Below are 26,530 nucleotides of genomic sequence, written 5' to 3'. Positions count from 1 at the left end.
GTGGGGGAGGGACGACGAGAAGAGGCCAGACCGTTGTCAGTTCACAGAACCCCAATTCTTTATTGACCACAGCTTGCTCACAATGACAGACAGGGAGATCGCACGCATGGGGAGTCGAGAATGCAGGCAGCAACCGCCGGGAAGCGGGAGGCGGGGGACAGGAGGCGGGTTCGAAACTGCGACGGCTTTTGGGAGCAGGGTAGGGGGAATCTTGGGGAGCCGGCCCCGGCCTCGGGAGCGGGGAGCCCCGCACCGGCCAGCCCGCTGAGGGCAGGTCAGCCTGTGCCGGCTCCGGGCCCGGGGGAAATGTGAATGGGAGAAATCGGGCCGAGTGCGGGAGGGACCGGGCAGGTGGCCACAGGGGCTAGTCAGCCCCCGGCATGCTGGGGCATCTCTCCGCCCGGACCACCGTGCCCACGCTGGGGAGTGGCTCGTGGCCAAGTGGGGCCCGAGAGGTCTGCCAGGCATCCGGCGGGGTCTCCGGATCAGCGCTCTGCTTGCCCAGGCTTGAGGACCTGTAGTGGCCCCGAGCACCGGGGGGGACACCGTGACCCGGCGGCAGGTATGGGGGCAAGTGGGGCAGGTCAGGGAACGGTGGCCGGCATCGGGAGCACACGGTCCCCGAGATGCCCTGAGCCGCCAGGCCGGGGACGGCCCTCAAGCGGCACGGTCATCCTGAGAGCCCTCAGCCCCGTGTCCCAGGAGACCCCCGTGACCGGGGACCGCCCCCGCCTGGGGATCTCAAAGCCCACTGGGTGGCCGGGCCGCCCCGGGCCGGCGGTTCCCCAAGGCCTCGCCGCCTCGCCAGCAGCGCGAGGACGGGGGTGGAGACGGCAGGCCGGGCCTGGAGAGGGATGGGGCGGGGGCAGAGGGGCGCACAGCGGAGGCCGGGACGGGCCACATCAGTTATGAAATAACTTGCATAATGCAATACTTGTATTTTTTAACAAAAATGTAAGTATTTACAAAACAAGATCCAAGGTGTTTGGGTGTGTTTCTGTTTTAAACATCAAGCAAACCATTCTGCAAAGAGACTGCATTGTTTTAATTGGCGTTTCTGTTTTCTATCGTGAGTTCTCCTCTGTTTCGAAACCGTGCCGTACATTTCCCACCCTGAGAGCCATCCCGCGGCAGGACCCGAGGCAGCCCCGGCGGGGAGGGGGGGGTAGGGGTGGCGGGGGTGGGGGTGGGGGGAGAAGGGACACCCCCCCCACCCCCACCCCGCCCCGGCCTCTGCCCCACCTCCTCCAGGGAGCCCTCAGCCCGACAGCTCCACCTGCAGCTCCTTGTTCCTGCGGACCTCGGCGGCGTGCCTCTCCTGCAACACACCACGTAAGGCCCCGAGCCGTCACTGACCCCAGCTGCCCCGGACACTGCCCCGGACACTTCCCTGCCCGCCCCAGCCCTTCTTGCTTTGGCCACTGCTCCAGACTCTATCCTGCCCCGACCACTTCTCTGCCCGCGCTGGCCACTGCCTGCCCTGGCCACTGGCCCAGCCCTGCCCGCGTGGCCCCTGAGAAGCAAGAGGGAGAAAAACTCGGGGGCTGGTGAGGGCAAGGGATCAGCGGGGTGCTACTGGCCTACTCCTCACAGGCTACCATTTTGGGAAAAGAGGCAGCTGGCTGCAGAAGAAGCAGCGTGGCTCGGTGGAAAGAGTCCGGGCTTGGGAGTCAGAGGTCGTGGGTTCTAATCCCGGCTCCCCCACATGTCCGCTGTGTGACCTTGGGCAAGTCACTTAACTTCTCTGAGCTTCAGTGACCTCATCTTGTAAAATGGGGATTAAGACTGTGAGCCCTCCGTGGGACAACCCGATCACCTTGTAGCCTCTCCAGCGCTTAGAACAGTGCTTTGCACAGAGTAAGCGCTTAATAAATGCCATAATCATCATCATCATCAATCACTAGCCAGACTCTCAGGAATAGACTCTGGTCTCATTTCCTTTTCTCCCACTCCCTTCTGCGTCGTCCTGATTTGCTCCCTTTATTCACCTCCCATTCTCAGCCCCAGAGCACTTACGTCCACATCCGTCATGTATTTATTTATATTAATGCCTGTCTCCCGCTCTAGACTGCAAGCTTACTGTGGGCAGGGAATGTGTGTTTATTGTTACATTGTCCTTTCCCAAGTGCTTAGTACAGTGCTGTGCACACAGGAAGTGCTCAATAAATACGATGGATTGATTGATTGATTAACTGATTGGTCTGGGGTGGTTGTGTATGCATGCGTGTGTGTGTGTGTGCGCGCGCGCGTGCATGTGTATGCATATATTTTTGCTTGGCAGGGCCTCCTAGCTGGCACTGGTGGGAAGCAGGGCAGTGCCTGGCTGGCAAGCCTACTGGCTGGCGTCGGCTGGTGTTCCCACTGGTCCCCCCGCATCCCCTGCACCCCTCGCCGTGTCCCCCGGGCTCCCAGCACCCCAGCTCGGACGGCGGTCCGTTACCTTCTCCTGAAGGCGCTCAATCAGGGCGGCGAGGTTGGCTTCGCGGTTCTCCTTGATCTGCTCCATTTTCAGGATGAGCTTCTCCTCCGCCATCTTGCTGAAGTTGCTGTTCTCCTCCAGAGCCTTCTGGAGCACCTCCCTCTCGTGCTCCCTCTTCCCGGCCAGCTGCTTGAGGACCTGGGCCTCCTGCGTCTGCGGAGGGGCACGCCGCGCTCAGCCGGGACCCGACCGTCCAGTGCGCCCACCCCACTGCCCAATGGGTCTCTGAACAGTCTTTTCGACTGTGAGCCCAATGTTGGGTAGGGACTGTCTCTATATGTTGCCAATTTGTACTTCCCAAGCGCTTAGTACAGTGCTCTGCACATAGTAAGCGCTCAATAAATACGATTGATGATGATGATGAACGGGAGGGACGGGTAGCTGCGGGCAAAGAGCTCCTCCCCGGCCTGGCTGGCGCTGTCAGTCTGAGGCCTGGCCGCCGGGGTTTTCTCATCTATCTCGCCGCCGACCCCTCAACCTCCTCCTGCCTGTGGCCTGGAACCCCCTCCCTCTTCATACCTGACAAACTGCCACTCTCCCCAACTTCAAAGCCTTCTGAAGGCATCTCTCCTCCAAGAGGCCTGCTTCGACTAAGCCCTCCTTTTTCTCCCTTCTGCGTGACTTTTGCACATGGATTTGCATCTTTTATCCACCCCACTCCAGCCCTACGGCACTTCTGTTCGTGTCCCTAATAATAATGAATGAATATTAATTTATATTAATGTCTCTCTCCCCTTCTAGACTGGAAGCTCCTTGTGGGCAGGGAGCACGTCTACCACCTGTGTTAGAGTATACTCTCCCAAGCGCTCAGTACAGTACTGCGCACACAGTAGGCGCTCAACAAATACGGCGGATTGATTTTCAAGAATGGGAGCGTGGCCCCTCGGCCTGCCACCGGACTGATTTAGGAGTCCGAACGGAGGCACCCTACCTGTCGGGATTGGAGGGGACTACTCTGCCCCCCAGGAGGCCACCTCCGATTGACTCCCCTCCCTGAATGGCAGCCACGGGAGAGGGTTGTGGAGCCATCAGGCTAACGCAGCAGCGAGGACGACAGCCCAGAGGAGGCTGAGGCCGGAAGGCTGTGCGGGGGTCGGGGGCGGAGGCTCTCTGGGGAATTGCCGCCACCCAGCCTGGCTGCAGCAGAGGTCACTCCTGCATGGTCGGTGCTCACGGGCTCCCAGTCCAGCTCAGCGGAGCTGGCCTGGCAGCAGAAATCAGAGGAAGGAGGGGGGAGATGGTACCTTTCTCCTTTCCTCTGCAGCCTCCAGCTTCTTCTGGATCTCCTCCAGGGACAGGTCCTTCTTCTTCGGGGAAGCCAGAGTCCGCGGCGCTTCCGAGACCGGAGAGGGCGGCTTTAAGATGAGCTCGAAGGCCTGGCCGGAGGCTCGCTTGTTGATCTGTTTCACTTCCATGTCTAGGGAAATGAAGGGTTAAGGAAACTGCGCCATTGTCGGCGATTGGAGGAGCTCTGGGAACCAGGCCAGGCGAGCTATGGCCACGCCAGTCCAGTCGAAGCCAGGGTGAGGTGGCCAGCCCCCGCCCGGCGCCCCTCAGGTCCATTTATGGGGCTTCGTGGGGGAGACCTGGGGGCTCTAGGGGTCCCATGGGGAATAGGGAGGGGGCAGTCCATGTGAAGAGAAAGCTCCCTGTCCCCGTTTCCTGGGCAGGCTTGGGGCATATTTGCCACGGCACGAACGGAAACCCTTTGTGCCACTGTGTGGGCCGCACCTCCTCCTGGCAGTGACCCCGGCTGGACCGAGCCACTGATGTTCAGGAGGGAGTGTGGAGTGCCGTGGTGATGGAGGCGGTGGTGGCAGGGGCGGCTCCATCTACCTGGTGGAATCCCCAGTAATAATAATAATAATAATAATAGCATTTATTAAGTGCTTACTATGTGCTAAGCACTGTTCTAAGTGCTGGGGAGGTTACAAAGTGATCAGGTTGTCCCACGGGGGGACTCCCAGTCTTAATCCCCATTTTACAGATGAGGGAACTGAGGCACAGAGAAGTTGAGCAAGAGGCACTTGCCCCAAGTCACACAACTGACAATTGGCAGAGCCGGGACCTCTGACTCTGAAGTCCATACTCTTTCCACTGAGCCACGCTGCTTCTCTAGGCCCTGCAGCGGTCTGCCTGATAGACACTGGCCGGAGGCCCAGGCCCTTTCAGGGGATGAGTTTGCATCCAGCAAGGCCTGCACCTCCATCCTCTCCTGCCTGGAGCAAGGGGTCCCCGGGGGAGGCCACGAGATTCAACCCTAGACGAATGAAGTTAGTTGAACTGTGGTGGGATCGCGACTATCTGCGTCCAGGAGCGGAGGGATGGAGAGAGAGGTGCTCCAGCCCCCGATAGGAAAGAGGCTGACTGGTTCAAATGGGGAGGAGCTTTGGGCAGGAAGATGGGCTCTCAACTGAGGCCCACGATTGGTTGTTGGTGGGATGTCCTTATTTGAAGGGGAGGGGAGGGAGTTTGAGAAGCAGAAATGCTTCTGTACATAGAGGTTTCAACCCTTGACCACCCCGGGGCTGGAACCACTGGGTCTGGAGGTTCTGCCACCTGGGCTGGGAGAGGAAAGGGGTCCCTCAGAGCCTGGAACCTGGTGCAGCTATCCCAATTTCCCCCAGCCACTTCTTGGCCAGTCGGGTGGCAGGGTGACTATCCAGTGACAATCAACCCACTCGTCTCCCATCTCCTCAATCATCCCAGTCTGGCACAGGGCTGCGTCACCCCTGCGGGTCCCTAGCTTGCCTTGTGGGGCCCAGTTGTCCAGGTCCATCCGAGCCGGGGACCCCAGCATTTCACCTGGGGGGGGGGAGGACCTCCCCGTGGGAGGAATCCAAGAGGAGGTGGTTTGGAAAAAGCTTTTCCCACTCGTGTCCCGGGAGCTTTTCCCAGGGCCGGGGAGTGGGACCTGTCAAGCCGAGGATGATGTTTTGGGCCTAATTTCCAGGTGCCGCTGGAGCAAGAGCCGCACAGCGGAGAGACCACCGGCATTTCGGATCGCTGGTCAGCACGGCGGATCCACACTGAGGATGGAGCGGGGTGGGGGCGGGGACGCGTCCCACTCGGGTCACTCACCGTCGTATGTGCCGAGGTTCATGTTGCGCGGCTCAGGGTAGAAGCACGAGCAGATCAGGGAGAGCACAGACAGCTCCTTCATCTTCTCCTTGTAGGCTGCAACGACAGGGGTGGTCCGGGAGCTCGGGGCCAGGCGAAGGGCCTCTTGGAGCCCCTGGGCCTCCTCTCCTGCCCTCCCACCTTACCGTCCACCCCCAGCGGCCCCCAGGTGGGTCCAGCCGCTCTGCCATTGTCCTGGATCGGATAGACTCACATAAAGCTCCCGAACCAAGTAGGAAGATAATAACGATAATGATGGCTTTGGTTAAGCGCTTACTATGTGCCAAGCACTGTTCTAAGTGCGGGGGGGATACAAGGTGATCAGGTTGTCCCACGTGGGGCTCACAGTCTTCATCCTCATTTTACAGATGAGGTAACAGAGGCCCAGAGAAGTGAAGTGACTTGCCCAAAGTCACACAGCTGACAAGTGACAGAGGTGGGATTAGAACCCACGACCTCTGACTCCCAAGCCCTGGCTCTTTCCACTGAGCCACACTGCTTCTCAAGATCCACGTTGGCTCCAGAGTACGCAGGGAAATGGTACTGAAGCCCTGGACGTTTGGACCTCAAAGCTCTGCTAGACACGTCAGAGCCCTGGGCCGGCTAAGCAGGAGGATGCTACAATTCCTCTTATCATCAATCGTATTTATTGAGCGCTTACTGTGTGCAGAGCACTGTACTAAGCGCTTGGGAAGTACAGTGCTTACCACCCACCCTCCACACCATTACCACCAGCCCGGCCTGGGTGCCTGTTGATGACGATGATGGGATTTGTTAAGTGCTAACTACATGTTAGGCACGATTCTAAGTGCTGGGGAAGATACAAGCCAATTGGGCTGGATACTGTCCCTGTCCCACATCGGGCTCACAGTCTTAATCCCCATTTTACAGATTAGGGGACTGAGGCACAGAGAAGTGAAGCGACTTGCCCAAGATCACACAGAAGACAAGTGGCAGAGCTGGGATTAGATCTCAGGTCCTTCGGACTCCCAGCCCCATGCATTAACCACTAGGCCACACCGCTCCCTGTTGTGTCCAGACTGCTGCACTGGTTACCCATTGTGGGCAGAGCACAGTAATAGGTTTCCTCAATGTGCAGAGTAATAATAATCATAATAATGATGGCATTTATTAAACACTTACTATGTGCCAAGCACTGTTCTAAGCACTGGGGAGGTTACAAGGTGATCAGGTTGTCCCACAGGTGGCTCACAGTCTTAATCCCCATTTTACAGATGAGGTAACTGAGGCACAGAGAAGTTAAATTGCCCACAGTCACACAACTGACAATTGGCGGAGCCGGGATTTGAACCCCTGACCTCTGACTCCGTGCTCTTTCCAGTGAGCCACGCTGCACCGTACTGGATGCCTGCAGGGTGCAGAGCACTGTTAGAGGCTCGTGAAGTAGGCTGTTTTGGCATAGCCCATTGTTGGGTAGGGACCGTCTCTCAATGTTGCCGATTTGTACTTAGTACAGTGCTCTGCACACAGTAAGTGCTCAATAAATACGATTAAATGAATGAATGAATATCAGTCACATCTGTCTCCCCCTTCTAGACTGTGAGCCCACTGTTAGGTAGGGACCGTCTCTATATGTTGCCAACTTGTACTTCCCAAACGCTTAGTACAGTGCTCTGCACACAGTAAGCGCTCAATAAATACGATTGAATGAATGAATGAACAGCATTCAGATGCTGGGTTGGAAGCTCCCTGAGGGCTACTTTAGAGAAGAAGTGTGGTTTAGGGGAAGGTGCCTGGGCTTGAGAGTCAGAGGTCATGAGTTCTGATCTGGGCTTTGCCACCTACCAGCTATGTGACTTTGGGCAAGTCACTTCACTTCCCTGTGCCTCTGTTACCTCATCTGTAAAATGGGGATTAAGACTGTGAGCCCCACGTGGGACAACCTGATTACCTTGTACCCACTCCAGCGCTTAGAACAGTGTTTGGCACATAGTAAGTGCTTAACCCAAGCCATCATTATTATTACTTTATTGTCCTCTACTTTATCATCCTCACCAGGTGCTTAGTACAGCACTATGCACATGGTAAATTATAAGTTTCTTAGGGGCAGGGATTGTGTCTACTGATTCTACAGTACTCTCCCGATGCTCAGTATGGTGTCTGAGATCAGAAATCCTTGGTGATTTGGGGGGGCTGCTTTCAACTTTACCACAGAGGCTAAAATGATTCTAAATGTGCAGATGGCTCTATGCAAGACGTCAAGAATCAAGTATTTCATCAGCGGAAGCTCCTCTATTAGATTGTAAACTCCTCACAGTTAGAGATCCTTTATCAAACATTCAGTACTAAGTGCTAGGGAGAGGACAATACAATATCATCAATCATCATCAATCGTATTTATTGAGCGCTTACTGTGTGCAGAGCACTATACTAAGCGCTTGGGAAGTACAAGTTGGCAACAATAGAGTTGATAAGCACAGTCCCTGCCCTCGAGGAGCTTACAGACTGCGCTTTTCAGTTTTACTAGTTGCTCCCCAGCTCCCAGGACTGTGCTTGGTGCCCGGTAGGCACTCAGTCCAGCGCTCTGCACTCTGAAAGTGCTCGAAGATGATAATAATGATCACACATTCTGCAAATCTCCTTAAAGACACATCCCACGAGGCGGTTCCCCAGACATGACCTGAGGAAATGAGCTTCAGTTCCCCCGAGGGAGATTTAAGTCAGACACTAGAAAGCATTTTCTGGCTGAGGCCTACTCCTGCTCTAGGGCAGGAGGCCGGCCGGGATGACCTCCGAGGTGCCTTGTAAAATTCTCTTGCCAGAATACGGCTTTTCACGGGCCGTATTGCCTCTCTAGAATGAAATCTCGGTGGGAGGGTCCTGGCCACTCCACGAGGTCATGGGTTCGAATCCCAGCTCCGCCACATGTCTGCTGTGTGACCTTGGGCAAGTCACTTAACTTCTCTGGGCCTCAGTTCCCTCATCTGTAAAATGGGGATTAAGACTGTGAGCCCCACGTGGGGCAACCTGATCACCTTGCATCCCCTCCCAGCGCTTAGAACAGTGCTTTGCACATAGTAAGCGCTTAACAAATGCCATTATTATTATTATTATTATTACTGGCAGGCTGGCCTGGATTCAGATCCTGAGCTAAGCGAGAGTGCCCAGGTGTTCCCAGAGGAAAAATATCAGCGGGGCTCAGGGGAAAGAGCCTGGGCTTCGGAGTCCGAGGTCATGGGTTCAAATCCCAGCTCCGCCAACTGTCAGCTGTGTGACTTTGGGCAAGTCACTTAACTTCTCTGGGCCTCAGGTTACCCCATCTGTAAAATGGGGATTAAAACTGTGAGCCCCCCCGTGGGACAATCAATCAATCAATCAATCGTATTTATTGAGCACTTACTGTACTAAGCGCTTGGGAAGTACAAGTTGGCAACATATAGAGACAGTCCCTACCCAACAGTGGGCTCACAGTCTAAAAGGGGGAGGCAACCTGATCACCCTGTAACAACCCCAGCACTTAGAACGTGCTTTGCACATAGTAAACGCTTAACAAATACCATTGTTATTATTATTATTATTTAAAATATGGCTTGCAAAGTCCTTCCCACTGTGTGAGAGGAACCAGTTGGAACCAAGCAGCTGCATGCTGCCTTTTCTCAAGTTCATAGGAGTGGCTTCCATCAACGGGGCCGGATGAAATTCCCCCCTGGGTGAGGAGGGGCTCCAGGGACCTTCCAGCATCCTCCTGGAGCTCTCCCCATGAGAGGACGAGCAGAGGGGTTGGGGGTGGCCGGGCCTGGAGTGCTGGGGTCTCCGCCTCAGGCCTGAGTGCTGGCAGCTGTTGGGTAGTCAGTCGTATTTACTGGGTGCTTACTGTGTGCGGAGCACTGTACTAAGCGCTAGGGAGAGTACAATAGAATAATAAAAAGACACATTCCCTCCCCTCAACGAGCTTACAGTTTAGAGGAGGAGACAGACATTAATAGAAATGAATAAATTACAGTCCAACCGGCTGTCCGTGAGGGCCGGAGATCCCTCTTTGCTACCCCCATCCTCTGGAAACAACATGGAATGGGGAGAGGGGAGTGATCCTCGATGATGGGCAATAATAGTAATAATAATAATGACTGTTGTATTTAAGAGCTTATTGTGTGCCAGGCTCTGTACTAAGTGCTGCAGTGGATGCAAGCAGATTGGTTTGTACTCTGGGACTCTGTCCCATGTGGGGCTTACTATCTCAATCTCCGTTTTCCGGATGAGGTAACGGAGGAACAGAGAAGCGAAGTGACTTGCCCAAGGTCACACAGCAGACAAGAGGTGGAGCCAGGATTAGAACCCATGACCTTCTGACTCCCAGGCTCCGTGCTCAGGGAGCAGACTTCAAGGAGAGGGTGGGTCCAACCCAAACCTGGTAAGTAGCCGTTTCCACTAGACTTTAAGCCATGTTGTCATCTTTTATTGTCTGTGCCCAATCTCCTGGTACGGTGCCCTGCCCACGGTAATCATAATAATAATCATAAGTATAATTGTGGTATTTGTTAAGCATTTACTGTGTGACAGGCACTGTATTAAGCGCTGGGGTAGATACAAGCAAATCCAGTGGGAAATAGTCCCTGTCCCACACTGGGGCTCACAGTCTCAATCCCCATTTTTCCAGATGAGAGAACTGAGGCGCAGAGCAGTTAAGTGACTTGCCCAAGGTCACACAGCAGACAAGTGGTGGAGCTGGGATTAGAACCCACGATCTTCTGACTCCCAAGCCCGGGCTGTTGCCACTAGGCCACACTGCCTCTATAATGGCTTGGTACCTGAGGAATGAGAATGGATAGTGTTAACTTTCACCCTAAGGTTCCTGCAGGAGGAGTTGCCTACGCATTTGTGAGTGAAAAGGACGCTGGGAATGCAATAGCTCAAAAAGTCTTGCCACTCCCCTTACCGATGGGCACAAAGAAACCGACAGCAGGTTCCGAAACCAAACCTCATCTCCTCCTTGCTCTAGCCCCTCCCTTTGCCAATGGGCACAAAGAAACCGACAGCAGGTTCCGAAACCAAACCTCATCCCCTCCTTGCTCTAGACTGCCAGGGCTCCAAACCTCTCCTATTCCCCACCCTGTTTCTCCTTCCCCCTTTAGTTCTTCATTCGCACTTAGATACCCAAAAGTGTTCTGCATGCAGTAGGTGCCCAGTGTAATAATAATAATAATGATAATAATGGTATTTGTTAAGCGCTTCATGCAGCATAGACCTCTGCATGAAACTGGTGCCTGGTACAGTGTTCTGTTCACAGTAGTCGTTCAGTACAGCACTGTGTCCAACCTAATTAACTTAATAATAATTATGGTATTTGTTAAGTGCTTACTATATGCCAAGCACTGTTCTAAGCACTGCAGTAGATACAAGGTAATCAGGTTGTCCCACTTGGGGCTCACAGTCTTAATCCACATTTTACAGATGAGGTAACTGAGGCACAGAGAAGTGAAGTGGCTTGCTCAAGGCCACACAGCAGACAAGTGGCAGAGCCGGGATTAGAACTCACGTCCTCTGACTCCCAAGCCCAGTCTCTTTCCATTAAGCCACACTGCTTTGTCCACCCCAGGGCTTATAGTACTGCAGATCCATAGTAAATACTTAACTAATACCATTAAAAAGAAAATACCACTCTCCACATAGTAGGTGCCCAGCACAGTGCTCTACCCTTAGTAAGTGTCCATTTCAGCATTCTGCTTGCATGTAATAATAATAATAATGGCATTTATTAAGTGCTTACTATGTGCAAAGCACTGTTCTAAGCGCTGGGGAGGTGACAAGTTGATCAGGTTGTCCCACGGGGGGCTCACAGTCTTAATCCCCATTTTACAGATGAGGGAACTGAGGCACAGAGAAGTGATGTGAATTTGTTGAGCGCTTTCTATGTGTCTAGCACTGTTCTAAGTGCTGGGGGGGTTACAAGGTAATCAAGCTTTCCCACGTGGGGGTCACAGTCTTAATCCCCATTTTACATAACTGAGGCATGAATAATAATAATAATAATAATAATGGCATTTGTTAAGTGCTTACTATGTGCAAAGCACCATTCTAAGTGCTGCAGGGGGATACAAGGTGATCAGGTTGTCCCATATGGGGCTCAGTCTTAATCCCCATTTTACAGATGAGGTAACTGAGGCACAAAGAAGTGAAGTGACTTGCCCAAAGTCACACAGCTAAGTGGCAGAGCCGGGATTTGAACCCATGATCCCTTACTCCAAAGCCTGTGCTCTTTCCACTGAGCCACGCTGCTTCTTAAGTGACTTGCCCAAAGTCACACAGCAGATAAGTGGGCGAGTTAGGATTAGAACCCACAACCTCTGACTCCCAAGCCCGGGCTCTTTTTACTGAGCCACCCAGTGAAGATTGGTGATGATGAACTGGGAGGGAAGCACTGCCTCAGTGGGACCGTGGAGGGGCTGACATTGGACAAAGACTGCGGGATGGATGGAAGATGCTTTCATCATCATCAATAGTATTTATTGAGCGCTTACTGTGTGCAGAGCACTGTACTAAGCGCTTGAGCACTCTCCGCTAAGTCCAGTCTGGCCCATGGGGCAGGCGTGCCTCAGGCCACAAGCAGAGAAGTGACCAGTCACCCCCCGGCCTCAAGGGTCTGGGGGTCCCCGGCGGAGAGGGGTGGTTGGCAAATCTCTGCTCCCAACCGTGGCCTCTCCCACGCAGGCCGGGGGTGGGAGTCAACTATGGTGAGGACACCATAGCCGTCCGGTCACTGGATCCCTGCCCTGGCAGAAAAGGACCAGCAAGGGATAAGAGAGGGCAAGCGGTGCCCCGAAAACCACAACCACACCCCACTACATCGCGTCTTTTATTTTACTGTACGTCCTTTTACTGTACTTTTACTGTATGTGCCCTTGGGCATCCGGTACAGCACTCTGCACACTGAGGACACCCAGTACTGTGCCCTGCCCACAGCAGGCGGCCAGTACAACATTCTGCACACAGAGGAGGCACCCAGGCAGGGCTGGTGGCGATCTTGTGGATGGCGGGTGGTTAAGAGAGACTCTAGAGGGACCCTAGTTAGCCGGTCCGGGGCTCTGACGCATTCGGGATCTTGGCCAGAAAACTGTGCAATGACACTTGGTCAGGGAGCTGTCACTGGTCTCTGGCCAGAGAGCCAAAAACTGGCCTCTGGGCAGCTGGCCGAGGCCCGGTCCCTCGTCAGGGAGCCGGACCCTGGTTTCTGGTCGGTCAGCCGTGCCCGGATCCCTGCTCGGTGAGCTGAGGCCTGACTCTTAGCCAGTGACTTGTGCACTGGTCCCTGGTCAGTGGGCTGGGCTCTGGTTCCTGGTCAGTGATCTGGTCTCTTTCAGTGAGCTAGGCGCTGGTTCTGGATCAATGAACTGTCACTGGTTTCTGGTCAGTGCGGCAGGCCTTGGCCTCTGGTCAGTGAACCGTCGTGGGTCCCTCTAGACTGTAGGCTCGTTTTGGGAAGGGAATGTGTCGGTTTATTGTCATACTGCACTCTCCCAAGTGCTTAGCACAGTGCTCTGCACACAGTAAGCGCTCAACAAATACGATTGAATGAATGAATGAAATGAGCCCCTGGTCAGTGAACTGGAATTGGTCTCTCTCAATCAGGAAAGCCCTGGTCAGCAAGCCGGGCACTGGCCGCTGATCAGTCAGTTGTCACTGGTCAGTGAGCTGGACCCTAGTCCCTGGGCAGCGAGCCGGGCACCGGTCCCTGGTCAGGGAACTGGACACTGGTCCCCGGGCAGCGAGCAGGGTCCCCAGTCCCAGATCAGTGAGCTGCCACCACCCTTCAGTCAGGGAGTCGGGCAGCTCGGGGAGCCGGAGCCGCAGGAAGAGCCGGCCACGCCCACCTGGCCCCTTTGTTTTCTCCCTGGGCCCAAAGCGAAGCCACCTTCTCAGCTGTCCCTTCCTCTTGTCCGCACCCTCATCTAGGTCATGCCTTTAAAGGGAAAGCAGGGAGCTGCCCAGGGGGTGGGATCTGGGGGACGGGCCAGAGCCTAAAATGGCCCCCAGGCCACCTGGGCAGGGATCTGCAAGGGGTCTCTGGGCTGGCTGATGGCCAACTGGTGAAAAGAGCCCAGGATGCCCTCCCTTCCCATGGCCTGGGAGGCCCTGGCCCCGGGTCCTCCTCATTTCCCTCATCTGCAAAATGGGGATTCCAAACTTGTGCTCTCTCCTATTTAAAATGTGAGCCCTATTTGGGGCCTAATTATCTTGTACCTACTCCACCTCTTAAGACAATCCTTGGCACAGAGTAATCGCTTAACAAATACCATTGTTATCATTATTATTATCAATATTATTACAGGACTCTGCACACGGTAGGCATTCCATAAATACCATTGACTACTTGATTAGTTAACTAGCCACCCTAGGTAATCCTGTCTGTCCTCTAAGGTTCATATCCATGAGACTGGACCGTCTGAACCAGAAAGACCCTCTGCCTTTAGTTAGCGACCATGTTAGTACCACGCTTCCTCTGTGCCAGCTACCTTGCCAACTACAGAACAGTTTGGACCCAATTTCTGACCCACACGGGGCTCTAAGAGAGAACCTTAACCCTATTTTACCGATGAGAAAGCTGAGGCCCAGAGAGGTTCAGTGACTTGCCTGAGGCCACACAGCAGGCAGGTGGCAGAGCCGGGACTAGAACCCTGGACTCCCTACTCTTCACCCTAGCACCCCAACCTTTGGCCTCACCCCGCTGCCTCCCTCCCGGGCCATAGGCCAGCAAGCCGGAGGCTGCAGTCAGTCCAGCAGGTGTGACGATGATGAGGATGAGGAGGACAATGAGGAAGACTTCCCCACCCGTCCTGCTCTGGGCTCCTCCTCCCCCTGCTGGGAATTCCGTTTTAGTCAGACATAAATGCTTCCCCTCTGGGCTGGTCCCCAGGTTTTGGTCAGCGGAGGGGAGGGTCTCTTCTGGAAACAAAGGAGCCACACTTCTCCAGACGGTTCGCCCCACGGCTCATAGACGCCCAAGCACCACACGGAGAAAATGCGACAAGGGCGCGGCCAGTGAGGCTCCGACGGGCTGAGCCCGCTGAATGTGTCCACCCCTGGAGCCCAGGCCCACTGCGGAGCCTCCCCCAGGCCCCAGCCCCTCTACAGCCGAGTCACCGCCAAGTGCCCCCCACCCCGCCCCGGAACGAACTCCAAGCCCGGGAAACCACCCCCTCTAGGAGCAGGCCCAGGACGAGGCTCTGCCCGGAGCCCGCCACCTGCACCGGCCCAGATGGCCCCTGGCCCCAAACCCACCCTCCCCCTCCCTCCACAGGAGGGGTCGTCGGGAATGTGCCCATTTCTCCCTGGCTGGGCACCTCGCCCACCATCACCGGATCCCTCCACTTCCGGCCCCCCAATTTCTCCTGGAAGATGAATCAGACTCCGAGCTGGGCGGGGGTGACCTTGAGAGGTCATTTGGTCCAGCCCCCTGCCTGCGGGCCAACAACCAAGGAGGAGTATTTTTTCTTTTCTTGGCACCCTAGAGATCACGACAGACCCCTGTTCCAATGCCCATCACCCCGGTGGCCAGGAAGTCCTACCTGGTACCTGGTTTCCCCTCAAACCGGTTTCCTCCTCGTGGGTCATCCCCGGTCAGCTCTCCCTATAAACACCCTGCAGTGACCGGGTGGCTGGAAGCTTCTCCTCCTCGGCCTTCGATTCTCTGGGCTTCAAGCCCCCACCCTGCCCATCCCCGTAACCTTTGCCCGCAGGTGCCGCTTTCCACCTTGTGGTCATTTCTGTGGCTCTTCTCTGGGCCTTCTTCAGTGTGGCCCTCCTGCCTCCACTCCCGACCAGCTCGCAGTGCTGGATGCAGGATGGCACAGGATGGGCCGCCGCTGCCCACCACCACCACCACCCTGGGGTGGATGGGGGCCTCGCCATCCCTGCCCCATGTGGTGCCTCTCTTAAGGTCAGGGCCGCGCTGCTGACTCAGCTTGGGGTCAACTCCGACTCCCAGACTGTCCTCTGCGGGGGGATTTCCACATCCAGCTCCCTGTAGGAGGGTCTCAGGCCGGGGCTTCTGCTTGCCCCCCAACCCCGAGTGCTGCAGGGGTGGCGGGGGGCTGGGAGGAGAGGGGCGGCTCTGCTGCAGAAATAGGGGGGGGTGGGGAGGGGAGTGGGCAGGCCTGCAGCAGCTGGGGCCCACGGTGGCGGGCGGGGCGCGGCCACTGCGTCTCCAGCCGCCTGCCCCCTTAGACTTCGAGCTCGGGTGGCCCAGGGATCGGGTCTCACCCCATTGTCTTGTCTCTCGCCCAGCGCGCAGTGCAGTGCTTGGCACCTCAAAAGCGCTCAAAAATACCACGGTCGTTATTACTGTGGCTTTTGTTGCGCTGGGCGGGGCCGCCCTCCCTGACTGGGGTTGGGGGTCTCGGGTCGTGGGAGATGGTGGGGGGGGGTCCTCCGGGAATCCGGACCCTCCCTCTCAACCCCCGGGTGACCAGGGTCGGGGGTCGGGGGTCGGGGGTGGGTGGGAGGGGCAGAACCGAGGTTTTCATCGGCCCCGGGGGCGGGCCTGGGGCGGTGAGAATAAAGACCATCCCCCTCCCGGCGCAGGGGTCTCCGGGGGACCAAATTCCCTGCTCGTGGGGCGGCGGGTCCCGGGTCCTGCGGTTCGGACCCTCAAAATGGGACCGAAGCCGCGTCCAGCGCTTAGAACAGTGCTTGGCACATAGTAAGCGCTTCACAAATACCACAGGTATTATTATATTATTATTATTATCCCTCAGCCAGCGGAGGGTCCGAGGAGGAGCCGCGCCCTGCGGGGGGAGGGGCTGCCTCTCCCGCCGGACCCCCGCCCCCCGTCCCCCTCTCCCCCTCAGGACCCCCGCCCCCTCCCCCCCCCCCCCCAGGGCGGGGCCGGCAAAGGCCTTGCGCTTTCTCCGCGCCTCCATTTCAGGGTGGAGATGGGGTTCCTGGGGAGGGGGTCTCCCGGGGATGGGGGTGGGGGGAGCGGACTAGCGGGGGAGGGGGGAGGGGGGGACGGGGGTGCGGCCCCCGCATTGGGCGGACCCGGTTGGGCTCCGCAGGCCCCGCCCCGCCCCCCGCCGCTCTCCGACACAAAGACATCCAGGGCGGGGCCGCCCGCCGCCCCCTCCCCAAAACAAAGGACCAGGACCCGGGCTCCCACACTAAAATGGACCCCACCCCGCCGCCCATCGCCCCCCGACCCACCTCTGACAGCCTACTACAACCCGCCTTTCCCAGGAGCGACCCCACCCCATCCTACCCCATCCCACCCCATCGCATCCCGCCTCTCCCGGGGCAAACCGGACGGCAGACCCCCGGCCCAGGCCCGGAACCGGGCGGTGGGCGAGAGGGGGGAGAGAGGGGGAGGGAGGAGGGGTCCCCCCTCGCGGCCCCCGGCCCGGCCCCATCCTATCCTCCAGCCCCCGCCCCGCTCTGCGCTCACCCATCGCCGTCTTAGCCATGCTGGACCGGGCTGGTGGACCGGGATGGGGCGGGAGGCTGGGCTGGGCTGGGCAGCACTGGGCTGGACAGGGCTGGGGGGTCGGGTCCCGTCCGGTCGGGTCCGCTCCTGCTGCTGCTGCTGCTGCTGCTGCTGCTGCGGCCGGCGGGTTCTGCGCGAATGTCCGGTTCTGTGCTGGGCTGTACTGGGCTGTGCTGGGCGGTGCTGTGCTGTACTGGGCGGGGCGGGGCGGCGCAGCCGAAGCGGGAGGGGAAGGGGAGGGGCGGGGACCGCGGATTGGCTCGGAGCCCGGACCCCCGCCCCTCCTCCCCGGCCCCCGAGGGGCGTCAGCCCACCCAGCCTGCAGCCTGAAACACAAATGCCCCTGCCCAAGAACACCCCCCCTGCGGGGGTCCCCAGGGTACCGTCCTGCGGGGGCGGGGGGCCAGCCAGGACACCATCCGTGGGGGCAAGGGGGTGTCCAGGCCAGACACGGGCCGGGGGGAGGGCTGGGGGGAAGCGGGTGTCCAGGCCAGACACGGTCCATGGAGCGGGCCGGTCTTGGTTCCGGGGGACGCATGGGCCGGGCTCCCACAGCCAGCACATACACATTGGGCTGCTCACAAGGTCTGCCCAGGCATGGCGACTGTCACACACATAGTGGACGGCACTCGCCGGCTGCAGTTGCCCGGGTGGCAGATGCCCATTACGTGGCACGCACTTTGGGTCACTTACATGTGGGTGTCGGCTGCCCCGACAGAGGCCCAGGGCCCGGACAGGGAGGTCGCTACAATGGGTCCTCGGACATGTCAGTCAAGGATAGAGCCAGCTGCACCGGGCCTCACCAGGCCGCACTGGGCCGCACCAGGCTTCACCAGGCCACATCGGGCCACACCAGGCCTCACCGGACAGCACCAGGCCACACTGGGCTGCACCAGGTCACTCTAGGCATCACCAGGCCACACCAGGCCTCACCGGGCCTCGCCAGACCTCACCGGGCCGCACAAGGCCTCACCGGGCTGCACCAGGCCACTCTAGGCCTCACCGGGTCACATCGGACTGCACCAGGCCGCACTGGGCCACACCAGACTGGACCATACCTGGGGACCGGGGTGAGCGGGGGGCGGGGCTCCCGAACCTGCAAGGTTGGCCCGGTCTTTGACCCCTGTCCCCTCCAGGGAAGCTTCAGAGGTGGACGGACCTCCAGAGGCCTAGGATAGAGAAACAAGAATTCCCAAATCCCATCTTTGCTCCCCATCTTCCCCCCGCTTCTCCACCATTTCCCAGCACTGCTGGTTGAGTAAAGGAGCCTCCTCCTCCTCCTTCTCCTTTTCTCTTCCTCCTCCCTCGTCCTCCTCCTCTCTCCTCCTCCTTCGCCTCTTCCTCCTCCTCATCCCCATCTCCTCCTCCTCCTCCTCTTCCTCCTCCTCCTCCTATTCTTCCTTCTCCTCCGTCCTCCTTCTCCCTGGCCCCGGGGTCCAGGGCCGGTTTGCCGGTGGAGGCTGGGAAGCGGGCGGGAGCTCTCCGCGGTGCTGAAAGCGGCCTCCGGGGTCCAGCCAGCAATCAATCAATCAATCAATCAATTGTATTTATTGAGCGCTTACTGTGTGCAGAGCACTGTACTAAGCGCTTGGGAAGGACAAGTTGGCAACACATAGAGACGGTCCCTACCCAACAGTGGGCTCACAGTCTAGAAGGGGGAGACAGAGAACAAAATCAAACATATTAACAAAATAAAATAATTAGAATAAACATGTACAAATCAAATAAATAGAGTAATAAATATGTACAAACATATATACATATATACAGGTGCTGTGGGAAAGAGGTAAGGCCGGGGGGATGGAGAGGGGGAGGAGGGGGAGAGGAAGGAGGGGGCTCACTCTGGAACTTCCAGGAGTTTTTGGGTAAGTACAAAATGAAGAAAAGACTCATTTTTACACATAAAGAGCTTACAGTTTAACCGGGGGGAAAGACATAAAAATATTTTAGAATAATCAAAAGAAATAATTGAATAGACATATAAACAAGTGCTAGGAGGGGGACGAACAGATACATTAATGCCGGGTATGGCATATGGGTAAGCACTTCCTATGTACTAGGCTCTGGGTAGATACAAACTAATCAAGTTGGACACAGTCCCTGTCCCACACAGGGCTCACCATCATAATCCCCATTTTATAGATATAACTGAGGCACAGAAAAGTTAAGTGACTTGCCCAAGGTCACACAGCACATAAGCAGTGGAACTGGGATTAGAACCCAAGCCCTCTGACTCCCAGGCTCCAGGTTCTTTCCACTAGGCCACACACTGCTTCTTCTCAGGGGGAGAGGATGGGATCTGTGCCATCCTTCCTTTGGATCCTGCCACAGTGAGCCACTGTCGTGGGTTTCATTGGCGGTTATCTATAGTCAATTGCTTCAGAATTCAGAATTGGTTTAGTCCATTTCCATCTCCTTTCCTGAAGTCTTTCTTGGACGTCAAGGAGACGTACAGAAATTGGTAATTAAGAGGACGAGGCCTGGAGCAAACTATCTGAATTACATTCCTCAACCCTGAAGCGGGGAGGGGGGTCAATAATTGAGGGTTTCTGGAAGTTAACTCTTCACCCTCAGAGGAAGGTCCACAAGGCTTGATGGAAGATTTAATAACTAGAGGTACCCGACGGCCTTGAAAACAAAAGGCTTTCGGTTTTCTTTAGTAACTCGTATTCCTCCATGGAAAAATGTCGGTTTGCAGTTATGGTATCCATAAGCCAAGTCTTCCCAGGACTTTGGAGCTGGAGTGATTTCCAGAGCTGCCTAGGAGCTCCTGCTTCAGTGTCTCCTCTTTCAGAGGTTTTCTGGGGTCCCTGGGGGGAATGATGGTAGCCATTTTGTGAGGCCATTAGTGCTTTGCTCTGAGGTTGGTCTGAGCCACAAATGGAAGAGTTCTTCCAGCTCTGCTGGAGTGCTGGGGGGTGGGGCTCCAGTGCCCCCGGTGTGGGGGCAATGGGGGCTGGTACCCCCATTGAGAGGGAAACAGACAACAAAACAAAACATGTGGACAGGTGTCAAGTTGTCAGAACAAATAGAATTAAAGCTAAATGCACATCATTAACAAATAGAATAGTAAATATGTACAAGTAAAATAGAGTAATAAATCTGTGCAAACATATATACAGGTGCTGTGGGGAGGGGAAGGAGGTAGGGTGGGGGGATGGGGAGGAGGAGAGGGAAAAGGGGGCTCAGTGTGGGAAGGCCTCTTGGAGGAGGTGAGCTCTCAGTAGGGCTTTGAAGGGAGGAAGAGAGCTAGCTTAGCGGGTGTGTGGAGGGAGGGCATTCCAGGCCAGGGGGAGGACGTGGGCCGGGGGTCGATGGTGGGACAGGCGAGAACGAGGCCCAGTGAGGAGGTTAGCGGCGGCAGAGGAGCAGAGGGTGCGGGCTGGGCTGGAGAAGGAGAGAAGGGAGGTGAGGTAGGAGGGGGCGAGCTGATGGCCTTGGCAGGTCCCGCTGTCCAGCATGGTGGGGCTGGGGGAGCTGAACTAGACATGGGGCCTGGAGGAAGTTCGGCCAGACCCTCTGACCACTGTTCAGGGAGGGACGGGGACTGCTCGGGAAATAGCCAGCTGGCGTCGGGGCCGAGGGAACCTGGCTGTCAGACCTGGGTGCGGATTGACTGTCCTCCCTGACTGACAGCCCCCTGCACCCACCTTGATGGCCCCCTGTCCATCTGCCTCCCACTCCCACTCCCACCCCCCAGACTCCAACCAAGTGCATGACAGCAACAACAGCCACTTACCTCGGCGTTATCCTTGACTCCTTCAGTGCTTGGCACATAGTACGCACTTAACAAATGCCATCATTATTATTCGAGCCACATATTCAGTCCGTGACTAAATCCTGTTGGTTCCACCTTCACAACATCGCTAAAATCCACCCTGTCCTCTACAAGTGCTCTGCACGCAGTAAGTGCTCAATAAATACAATTGAATGAATCCAAACTGCTACCACATTAATCCAATCACACTCTACCCAACCTGGATTACAGGATCAGCCTTCTTGCTGACTTCCCAGCCTCCTGTCTCTCCCCACTCCAATCCAAAGTTTACTCCGCTGCCCGGGTCATTTTTCTACAAAAATCCTCAGGACACGCTTCCCCACTCCTCAAGAAACTCCAATGGTTGCCCATCCACCTCTGCATCAAACAAAAACTCCTCCCCATTGACTTTAAAGCAGTCAATCACCTTGCCTCCTCCTACCTCACTTCGTACTCTTCTACTCCAACCCAGCCCTTATACTTCATTCCTCTAATGCCAACCTTCTCACTGGGCCTCAGTCTACCCTGTCTTTTCACCCACCCCTAGCCCACATCCTGCCTCTGCTTTGGAATGCCGTCAATCTTCAAATCTCACAACAATTACTCTTCCCCACTTCCAAACCTTATTTAGGGCCCCTCTCCTCCAAGAGGCCTTCCCTGACTAAGTCCCTTTCCTTTTCTCCCAGAGTCAGGATTGGAACCCATAAACCTGCCGTCGACCCCCGGCCCACATCTTCCTCCTGGCCCAGAATGCCCTCCCTCTGCACACCCGCCAAGCTAGCTCTCTTCCTCCCTTCAAAGCCCTACTGAGAGCTCACCTCCTCCAGGAGGCCTTCCCACACTGAGTCCCCTCCTTCCTCTCCCCCTCCCCACCCCCCCAGCCTTATCTCCTTCTCCTCCCCACAGCACCTGTATATATGTATATATGTTTGTATGTATTTATTACTCTATTTATTTTACTCGTACATATTTATTCTATTTATTTTATTTTGTTAATATGTCTTGTTTTATTGTCCGTCTCCCCCTTCTAGACTGTGAGCCCGCTTTTGGGTAGGGACCGTCTCTATATGTTGCCAACTTGTACTTCCCAAGCGCTTAGTACAGTGCTCTGCACACAGTAAGCACTCAATAAATACGATTGAATGAATGAATGAATGAATGAATGAATGAATGAATGAATGAATAAACTCCCAGGCCCGTGCTCTCTCCACTAAGCCAGGCTGCTTCTCACAATGACTGGCCAGGGCTGCTGGCCATGTGGGTAGCCCTGAGTGGCCACGGAGAAGAAGGGGAGGCCAGAGGGAAGCACCCCCGGGGTGAAGCGGGGGCCTAGGGGCCTGGGGAGCCCAAGCGTCCGTGATCCCGACACTGGAAGGCTTGGGACTGGGAACTGTTATCTACAAGTAGCCGGAGAGGTTTGGAAGCTTATATCCTCTGAAACATTTGGTAACCGTTGGTTTGGGCCATCTTCCCATGCCACAAAAACCTCCAGTGGTTACCCATTCCTCCCCATCAAGTGGAAGCTCCTGACCTTTGGCTTCGAGGCGCGCAATCAGTTCTCTCTCCCCACCTACTTTACCCTCACTCCTCTCTCGCTACACCTCAGCTCCTGTGAAGCCAACCAACTCACTGAGCCTCCTTCTCATCTCTCTTGCTCATACACTCCCCCTTCTAGACTGTGAGCCCACTGTTGGGTGGAGACCATTTCTATATGTTGCCAACTTGTACTTCCCAAGCGCTTAGTACAGTGCTCTGCATCATCATCATCATCATCAATCGTATTTATTGAGCGCTTACTCTGCACACAGTAAGCGCTCAATAAATAGGATTGAATGAATGAATGAACGCTCCCCCTGCCAGGACCACCCTCCGGCTTCCCGTTCCCACAGACCCCAGCTCTCCCCACTTCCAACACCTTTCTGAAATCCCAACTCCAGGAGCCCTTCTCCGATTAGTCTCTCATCTCCCCACTCTATTCCCCACCCCCAACACCCACCCACCCACCCACATGCACACATACACAATCATACACACAGAGCACTTAAAGCATGCATCCTTAAACCCTGTTGCTTCTTCCTATCTGGAATTTAATTTAGTTACCCACCTCCCTGGCTGGATTGCATGCTCCTTGAGGGCAGAGATCTTGGCTACTCACTCTAGTGTATCTTTGAAACTGGGCCTCAGTTTCCTTACCTGTAAAATAATAATAATGATGGTATTTGTTAAGTGCTTACTCTGTGCCAAGCACCGTTCTAAGCACTGGTAAAATGGGAATGAGACATCTCTTCTCCCTCTCTCTTAGACTGTGAACTCTGTGTGGAGCAGGGACTGATCCTGATATGATTATTGGGGAATCTATCCAATGCTCTGTTCCCCTTAAGAGCTGGATCAGTGCCAGTTTTTTTAAAAACGGTTTGGGGCTGGGGAATCACGGGAACCACTGTGAGAAGCAGTGTGGTCTAGCTGAAAGAACCCGGGCTGGAGTCGGAGGACCTGAGTTCTAATCCCAGCTCCGCCACTTGCCTGTTGTGCGACCTTGGACAAATCACTTATCTTCTCTGTGCCTCAGTTCCCTCATCTGCAAAATGGGGATTCAATACCTGTTCTTCCTCCTTCTTAGACTGTGAGCCCCATGCAGGATCAAATTATTTTTTATCTGCCCCAGCTCAGTACAGTGCTTGACACATAGTTTATCTAACAAATGCCACTATTATTCGAATTATAATACCACTATTATTATTATAGTTATAATGATAATAACAGCCAGAAAGAGACCCTCAGTCCTGCCGACTAGAAGTCCACTCCCAACCTGGGGAGAGGCTCCGAGCTTTCCTCTGCCAACTAATGGGCTGGGACATCCTGGAATGCCCTGCCCCATTCCTCGGCAAACAGCCAATCCCAGATTGCCCAGCTGGGGTTGTTCAGGTGGCCTTGGTGTCAGTGGGGCAGCCCATAGGGAGCATCTCGACTGTGAGCCCGTTGTTGGGGAGGGACCGTCTCTATATGTTGCCGACTTGTACTTCCCAAGCGCTTAGTACAGTGCTCTGCACACAGTAAGCGCTCAATAAATACGATTGAAGGCGCGAATGAATCCCTGTTGCAATAACACTGATGAGAATGTGTTTGAGATAGTTAATGATGGAGGGGATTCAGTGCTCACTATGAACCAAGCCCTATGCCTAGGTGGTGGGGCAGGTCCCGGGAAAGTAGATAGGACCCAATTCCAGTCTAGACTGGGGGAGAAGAGACACACAAGAAAGAGAAATAAATTCTAGCCAGCCAAGTCCCAGACAGTGGTAGCTGAAAACTGGATGCAGAATGGCCTGATGGAAGCAGCGTGGGTCAGTGGAAAGAGCCCGGGATTGGGAGTCAGAGGTCATGGGTTCTAATCCCGACTCTGCCAATTGACAGCTGTGTGATTTTGGGCAAGTCGCTTCACTTCTCTGAGCCTCAGTTCCCTCATCTGTCAAATGGGGTTGAAGACTGTGAGCCCCACGTGGGACAACCTGATCACCTTGTATCCCCCCAGGGCTTAGAAGAGTGCTTCGCACATAGTAAGCGCTTAACAAATGCCATTATTATTATTATGGATAGAGCCCGGGCCTGGGAGTTAGAGAACCTGGGTTCAATCCCAGCTCGTCCACTTGTCTGCCGGGTGACTTTGGGCAAGTCACTTCCCTTCTCTGGGCCTCAGTGACCTCATCTGTAAAATGGGGATGAAGTCTGAGAGCCCTCATGTGGGACAGGGACTGTGTCCAACCTGATTTGCTTGTAGCCACCCCAGTACTTAGTACAGTGCTTGGCACACAGTAAGCGCTTAACAAACAGCACCGTTATTATTATTATTATTATTATTATTATTATTATTCAGTGGCGGAAGGCCTGGGAGGGTGGGTGAATTGGAGGGGTGTTGTTCATCTTGCCATCTTCCCCCACACATGGACCTGGTTTCTGAACGTGTCCCTCCCTGCTCCTCCCTCAGCATTACAGCTGGGCTAAAGGCTCCTGATGTCTCCCTGCCCCCTCAGGGGGTGGGGTCTGGTCCTAATCTCCCCCCGCACCCCCACACCACTCCATCTTCTTTCTATCCCCCTCCCTGCCACTCTCAGGCTGCCTTAAAGCGATTCCATCCCCCGGGATCCAGCACTGGCTTTGTGTGCTGAGTGGAAATACACTCACGTCGCTAGAAAATTCCTGTCAGGAAATCATCAGGGAAGGGCCCTTCTGTCTCCTGGATGCAATCAATCATATTGATTGATCAGACCCTTTGTACCACCTGATCACTCCTCCCACCTCCAATCCTTCACTCTCCCTCCCCACTCTGACTTTTTTCTTTAGTTTCGATTTTCCTTGGGACCCCGGGATGGGATCATGCGTTGGTCCTCTGCTGTTACTACTACTGCTAATAGTACTACTACTAGTAATAAATGCGATATTTGTCAGATGCTTACATGTGCCTGGCACTGTATTAAGCACTGAGGTAAACACAAGATTTTCTGGTCAGAAATAGATCCTGTACCACAGTCTAAGAGGGAGAGACAATGGGTGTTGAATCCCACCATTTTACAGATGAGGAAACTGAGGCAGTCCGGAGATGTTCAGTGACTTTCTCAAGGTCACATAGCCTAGAGGCGGCAGTTTCAGGATAATAATAACAATAGTAACGATAATAATAATAACTGATAGGCGCTTACCGCATGCCAAGCACTGTTCTTAGCATTATGGTAGATGCACGTTCATCAGGTTGGGCACGTCCCTGTCCCACACAGGCTTCACATTCTAAGTAGGAGGAAGGAGGATTTAATCTCTATTTTACAGGTGAGGTAACTGAGGCCCAGAGAAGTGAAGTGACTTGCCCACAGTCACACGGCAGACAAGTGGCAGGGTCAGGATTAGAACTCAGGTCTCCTGACTCTCAGGCCCATGCTCTTTCCTCTCTGCCTCGATGGTTCCAGAGATCCCAGCTGGTCAGCGACCCAGGCCAGGCCACATCTGACTCCCAAGGCAACCTGCTCTCCCTCGCTGTGCTGAGGCTGAATTTGGGTCGATCCAAGACCGCAGCGGGTATGGAGACGATAACGAGACGCGGCAGTGTTTCTCTGGTTGTCGGACAATCAGCGGAGAGGTTTCTCCTCACTGCCGTGGTGGAGTGGGATCTGCCGGGCATCGGCGTGGGTCAGGGGGCCAGAAGTCTGTCCGGAGACACTTCCCCAGCCACGGACGAAGGATCCACGCTCCGGCCTAGGCGGGCCAGCCCACCCATTTTCACAGTGGAACAGTCCAGCACTTAGCTGGGTGCAGGGCAGTGAGGTCACTCAATCCGTCAATGGTAACATAGGTGTTGTGGGCACCTTCCAGGGGCCAAACTTGGACTGAGCACTTGGGGATAGAAAGCAGAAATAAAAGACAAGTCCATTCCTTTGAGGACTATATAACCCCCCTGACTCTCCCTTCTCCATCCCTGACTCTCCCCAGTGACCCAGGACAGACCATCCAACATCCCTTACTCTCCCCACTTCATCCCTGACTCTCCCCCACTGACCCAGCATGGACCATCCAACACCCCTGACTCCTCCCTCTCCATCCCTGACTCTCCCCAGCCACCCAGCCCAGACCGACCAACCCACCGACTCTTCCTTAAAGAAGGAGTAAACCAGGAACCACAGACAGAGTACTGGCCTCTGAACGGCTGGCCTCTTCCTGGCCTTCCACTATGTCGGCATGCTCTGAGTTTGCTGCC

General features: G+C 55.4%; 1 protein-coding gene across 1 annotated transcript; it reads right to left on the bottom strand.

Annotated features, from left to right (window-relative positions):
• Window positions 1-1,225: 1,225 nt before the first annotated feature.
• STMN2 (stathmin 2) lies at window positions 1,226-25,514 on the bottom strand. The gene is made up of 6 exons (XM_038766770.1): window positions 25,485-25,514; window positions 16,995-17,221; window positions 5,561-5,656; window positions 3,724-3,896; window positions 2,441-2,632; window positions 1,226-1,318 (listed from the first exon to the last, which is right to left on the bottom strand). Exons 1-6 carry the CDS (start codon window positions 25,508-25,510, stop codon window positions 1,259-1,261), a joined length of 774 nt encoding a protein of 257 aa, XP_038622698.1. The 5' UTR covers window positions 25,511-25,514; the 3' UTR covers window positions 1,226-1,258.
• Window positions 25,515-26,530: the final 1,016 nt, after the last annotated feature.

The sequence above is a fragment of the Tachyglossus aculeatus genome, chromosome 25 (assembly GCF_015852505.1).
Source record: "Tachyglossus aculeatus isolate mTacAcu1 chromosome 25, mTacAcu1.pri, whole genome shotgun sequence".
NCBI classification, from domain to species: domain Eukaryota; kingdom Metazoa; phylum Chordata; class Mammalia; order Monotremata; family Tachyglossidae; genus Tachyglossus; species Tachyglossus aculeatus.
Note: the sequence above shows the minus strand (reverse complement) of the source record. Positions and strands in the feature narration are given on the sequence as shown.